Raw genomic sequence first — 6,161 nt, 5'->3', positions numbered from 1 at the left:
TTTCTTTGTCAACTTATTCTACTAACCCTAAACCTACCCTAACAGTCTACTCTGAGAGTTAGTAGACATGTAGTTGCAAATTAATGAGAATTAGTTGACATGTAGTTGACATGTAGTTACAAAGTTACTTATAGTTAGTAGAATGTCTAAAGTGGACTATCGAAATAAAGTGTTACCTTTTTATCTGAGCTCTATTTTTTAACTATCCATTTTTTCATCTATGCTCCTTTTTAAATCTATGCACCATTTTTTAAATCTGTGCTCTATTTTTTTATCTATCCACTTTTTTTTATCTGTGCTCTATTTTTTATCTATCCACTTTTTTTTATCTGTGCTCTATTTTTTATCTATCCACTTTTTTTTATCTGTGCTCTATTTTTTATCTATCCACTTTTTTTTATCTGTGCTCTATTTTTTATCTATCCACTTTTTTTTATCTGTGCTCTATTTTTTATCTATCCACTTTTTTTTATTTATTTGTGCTCTATTTTTTCTTTTTTTAATCTCTGCACCATTTTTAAAATCTGTGTTCTATTTTGTTTTTATCTGCCATTTTTTCACCTTTTTGTCTGTTTTTTTGCCCTGTAACTTTAGTTTTCGCTGCAGCACAAGTTCGGCATTGAGGAACGCCAGGTGCTTCAGATGGCCGAAATAGGGCTTGATGCATCTCACCTTTATAATGTGATCAATAGCCTCCTCCACCAGCATGTCATGGCAAATCATCAGATAAGCCAGAAACAGAGTCGCCGAGTGGCTGAGGCCCTGTGTGCAGTGAGTCAAAACCTTGCCTGAGGAAAGACGAACAGAATGACGGTTACAGTTACAAAAACAGTGTGTGTGTGTGTGTGTGTGTCAGCTCTTACTCGTTGGGTTCCTCAAGGCCTTATGGATAAATTTGGCTGCTGGCAAGAAGTACTTGCTAATGTTGGCCCAGTGTTTGAATGAAGGCAAGCCACAGTAAGTGATGTTCATGCCTCTGTAATATCTGGACCCTGTATTGACCGTTCCTAGTAGGTCTTTCTCGCTTGCCATTCCCAACAAGAACTTCAGGTCCTTCTTGGGTGCTGCAGCATTTAGGATATGCGTAATTCCCATCTCCTTCAGTTTATCTCAGTCCCATGCAGTCTCTATGCACAAAAACACAACAGCCTAGGGTGGTCTTTCGATTTACAATGAAATGACAGCGCTTGTAAATCAATAAGAGAAATATCATTGTCTTTGGTACTCCTGCAATTCATTATTAATTCAACGCATGGTATTTATTAGTAGACTACTTACTCATTTCCAATGAAGACCCTGGGCCAGACCTCAGTGACAGGAGTCTTGGACAGTGTACATTCCCTCAAACGATCCTCTAGCTGGGACACGTTTAGACGGATGTAGTTTTCCAACCTTAAAAGCTCTGATGTCACTTCAGGTTCTGGCTCAGGAGCGCTTGGGTCTGAGACACACGATTTCTCTGGATCAACCAGATCCATTTCAGGTTCTGGCTCGGGAACACTTGGATCTGAGACACATGATTCCTCTGGATCAATCAGATCCATTTCAGGTTCTGGCTCGGGAACACTTGGACCTGGTGCACACGATTGCTTGGTATCGACCAGATCCGTTTCAGGCTCTGGTCCGGGAGTGCTTGGATCTGAGACACATGATTCCTCTGGATCAAGATCATCCACTTCAGGTTCTGGATCAGGAGCGCTGAGATCTGGGACACACGATGGATCAATCAGATCCATTTCAGGTTCTGGCTCGGGAACACTTGGACCTGGTGCACACGATTGCTTGGTATCGACCAGATCCGTTTCAGGCTCTGGTCCGGGAGTGCTTGGATCTGAGACACATGATTCCTCTGGATCAAGATCATCCACTTCAGGTTCTGGATCAGGAGCGCTGAGATCTGGGACACACGATTGTTCGCTATCGACCAGATTCTCTTCAGGTTCTGGCTCGGGAATGCTGGAATCTGGGAGACATGATTCCTCTGGATCAATCAGATCCACTTCAGGTTCCCCAACAGCATTCAGTGCTTTTGTCTGGAAGATTGCAGTCAATCGCTGGAAGACTGCACTTATTTTCTTGAACATCCACCCAGCAGTGCTTTCTGAAGAAAGAAGAAAACAAACGATGCAAGTAAAGTTTGATGACAAACTTGACCAAACCCTTGTCTGACAGTTTAAAATAAACGCTTGAAGTTTAAATGTTTTACTCAGAGGATTCTGAGAAAATCAAAATCATACTTTAAACCCCTTTAGACCTCATCTGACTTCTAAGAAATCACATCAAAAACCAATTAGACCTTTACAAACAACTATGATTCCTCTGCTAGCTGTTGCTAGCATGTATCCATCAATTTTTAGCAGATAGATAGATAGATCGACAGACAGACAGACAGACAGACAGACAGACAGACAGACAGACAGAGAGATAGACAGATAGATAGATAGATAGATAGATAGATAGATAGATAGATAGATAGATAGATCGATAGATCGATAGATAGATAGACAGATATAGAGTGGATAAACTCTAAACGACTCCTTATGGGCAAAAGTTTTCACAGCGTTTTCACAGAATTCATCAGTGTTTGAAACTCGGCTACAGGAATTCTGTTAGTCAGATCAGTTAGAAAAGACATAGCAACAATATTCAGATCAGCCTGAAGGTCCCTGCCAAATTTGGTAGTCGTAACCTGAAAGCTCGAGGAGATTTTACTCTTGGGAAATTAGGATGTGACTACTTACTCATTTCCAATGAAGACCCTGGGCCAGACCTCAGTGACAGGAGTCTTGGACAGTGTACATTCCCTCAAACGATCCTCCAGCTGGGACACGTTTAGACGGATGTAGTTTTCCAACCTTGAAAGCTCTGATGTCACTTCAGGTTCTGGCTCGGGAACACTTGGATCTGAGACACATGATTCCTCTGGATCAATCAGATCCATTTCAGGTTCTGGCTCGGGAACACTTGGACCTGGTGCACACGATTGCTTGGTATCGACCAGATCCGTTTCAGGCTCTGGTCCGGGAGTGCTTGGATCTGAGACACATGATTCCTCTGGATCAAGATCATCCACTTCAGGTTCTGGATCAGGAGCGCTGAGATCTGGGACACACGATTGTTCGCTATCGACCAGATTCTCTTCAGGTTCTGGCTCGGGAATGCTGGAATCTGGGAGACATGATTCCTCTGGATCAATCAGATCCACTTCAGGTTCCCCAACAGCATTCAGTGCTTTTGTCTGGAAGATTGCAGTCAATCGCTGGAAGACTGCACTTATTTTCTTGAACATCCACCCAGCAGTGCTTTCTGAAGAAAGAAGAAAACAAACGATGCAAGTAAAGTTTGATGACAAACTTGACCAAACCCTTGTCTGACAGTTTAAAATAAACGCTTGAAGTTTAAATGTTTTACTCAGAGGATTCTGAGAAAATCAAAATCATACTTTAAACCCCTTTAGACCTCATCTGACTTCTAAGAAATCACATCAAAAACCAATTAGACCTTTACAAACAACTATGATTCCTCTGCTAGCTGTTGCTAGCATGTATCCATCAATTTTTAGCAGATAGATAGATAGACAGACAGACAGACAGACAGACAGACAGACAGACAGACAGACAGACAGAGAGATAGACAGATAGATAGATAGATAGATAGATAGATAGATAGATAGATAGATAGATAGATCGATAGATCGATAGATAGATAGACAGATATAGAGTGGATAAACTCTAAACGACTCCTTATGGGCAAAAGTTTTCACAGCGTTTTCACAGAATTCATCAGTGTTTGAAACTCGGCTACAGGAATTCTGTTAGTCAGATCAGTTAGAAAAGACATAGCAACAATATTCAGATCAGCCTGAAGGTCCCTGCCAAATTTGGTAGTCGTAACCTGAAAGCTCGAGGAGATTTTACTCTTGGGAAATTAGGATGTCAGAAGAAGTGGACGAATAATAGGAAAACAGTATTACATCTTTGTCAAGCCAACATGATAATACACTATCAGAAGTATCTCGAACCATACGAATAAACATGAATAAGACATATAATGCATGTCTTCACCTGTCAGGCTGTTCTCCTGATCATCGGCCTCTTCCACAGAAGGTCCTGCTGGGTCGCTCAGATCTTCAGACAGCAGCGCAGGGCTGTTCAGCTCCGAGACGCTGCCGTTCCTGTTCATCTCCAGCTGCAAATCTTTCACTTCACAGACTGAGATGTCCTGATTCTCATCAGCCTCCAGCTGCACGTGCATCTCTCCTGGACTGCAGTAACCGACTGAGACGTGATCGTCCGTCTCAACCTCCAGCTGCACATCTATCTCTTGAGGTGCACTGCAGCCGAGAAGGTCGTAGATGGCATCGGTGATCTCAAACTCCAGCTGCACATCTTTATCATCTGATGCCCAGTAACTTTCCCCGGAGTAGAAGGCGCTGTTGAAGTAAACCTCCAGAAGCACCTCGCTGACCTCTGTGGACATTGAGTCTGGTGTTCTGATACTGACAGATCAATAATCTGTACTTAATGTACAGTTATCAAACTGACTGTCTGTTTGGGTCTATAAACTGTATCTAGAGACTCATTAAGGACTGCCGTCTGGTCTATAGTTGTAAAATTACCCTCAAACTCGCCTAAGCTCTTTGTTGTTCTATATGGGCGCGCCTCAATTGAAATACCGTGCTCTGTGACGTCATCGCCACATCACAATTCCACAGTTGCCATAGCAACGGAATGTCAGCTAACGGCAGCGGAGCTCAGCGGCTTGTAAGTTTTTTCCAATTCTCTAATTCTCTCCGAAATGAAATTCTTCAAAAGCACAAATTGCCTAAATCATATTACACGTACAGACTGGATTTCAATCTGCAATACGTCTATAGGACGTTTCCTATCAGATGTCAAATAGACGTTTAGAAGATGTCTTTAAGATGTTTATGATGTAGAACTGACATCTTAGCGACGTCTATCAGATGTTTGCACACAGCAGATGCTTTCCAGATGAAGCGATCTTTAACAGACGTCTTGCAGACGTACCTGTGCTACCTGGGTATTAGATAAAACTACAGTATTTAATTATGTTTTTATGACTATTTAAAATTCACATTTTCTATACGTACCTCTACCATTACTTTGGAAACCCAGCCGCACCCGCTGTCAGTTACAAAAACAACTTATTCAGTCATTTTTATAGTTTTTATATCAGTTTAGAAGTCACATTATGCACAAGCTTTAATGTAACCAAAAAAAATCACATTTGTATAAAATTGAACAAAATAGTTTTTATTTTTCTGGCATTGGTAAAATAATACATTTCCTTCACAAGGTAAAGAACAAATACATTTAAATAAAAACTATACAATTGTGAACAATACACATTTTATAATCCTTCACTGAGAAATAAGAATAAACATTTTAATTACACTGCCATTCAAAGGTTTGGGATCAGTAAGACTTGTAGTGTTTCTTAAAGAAGTCTCTTCTGCTCATCAAGGCTGCATTGATTTGATCAGAAATACAGAAAAAAACAATAATCTTGCAAAATGTTATTACAATATAAAATAATGGTTTCTATTTTAATATCCTTTAAAATATCATTTATTTCTGTGATGCAAAGCTGAATTTCCATCAGCCATTATTCCAGTATAAAGTGTCACATGATCTTCAGAAATCATAAAACGTTATTTTCAGGGTTTGAAATTAACACCTGTCAAATGCAGGTAAAAATCAGCTGTGACGGGTAACGCGGTCAAATCGCTAGCCAATTTGGAGGGTTACTTTTCGTAAATTATGTTCACTCATTAATTTCTTGGGGAAGTTCATGCAGGCCAAATCTGCGCAGGTTTAGCGCAAATACTGAACTCGTGAGACATCATGACGTTATCGAGTATATTGCAAAAGCTAAACAAAACACACCTACAGAGGCGTGCATACGCGACGTGATTAAGTCTGGTTAGAGTAAACCAACACAGGCTTTAGTGCGCGTGTGCATTTAGAGTGGTTCTTTCACTGCATGATTCAGTCTATTAATATGCATTAAGAATGATCACATAATTCAAGATAAGAGGCAGAAAATGTATATATTTATATCAATTCATATAGTTAATCATATCACACGAAGAGTGCTGTTTTTTCTTAAAAAATCAGCATGGTTACAAATGTGATATT

The 6,161-nt window shown here is 40.3% G+C and overlaps 1 protein-coding gene across 1 annotated transcript in view; it reads right to left on the bottom strand.

Annotated features, from left to right (window-relative positions):
• LOC107568956 (uncharacterized) overlaps nucleotides 1-1,095 on the bottom strand; it is a 9,217-nt gene extending 8,122 nt beyond the window's left edge. The window contains exons 1-2 of the mRNA XM_016254955.1: nucleotides 864-1,095; nucleotides 535-788 (exon numbers count right to left, since the gene is read on the bottom strand). Of these exons, the coding sequence (XP_016110441.1) occupies nucleotides 535-788; nucleotides 864-1,095 (486 nt within the window). The remainder of the gene's footprint in view (nucleotides 1-534; nucleotides 789-863) is intronic.
• Between the last annotated feature and the right edge of the window lie 5,066 nt (nucleotides 1,096-6,161).

This window comes from Sinocyclocheilus grahami, unplaced genomic scaffold (assembly GCF_001515645.1).
Source record: "Sinocyclocheilus grahami isolate Dianchi unplaced genomic scaffold, SAMN03320097.WGS_v1.1 scaffold1296.1, whole genome shotgun sequence".
Taxonomy (NCBI): Eukaryota; Metazoa; Chordata; class Actinopteri; order Cypriniformes; family Cyprinidae; genus Sinocyclocheilus; species Sinocyclocheilus grahami.
The sequence above is the reverse complement of the archived record's forward strand: the minus strand, read 5'-3'. Positions and strand labels throughout refer to the sequence as shown.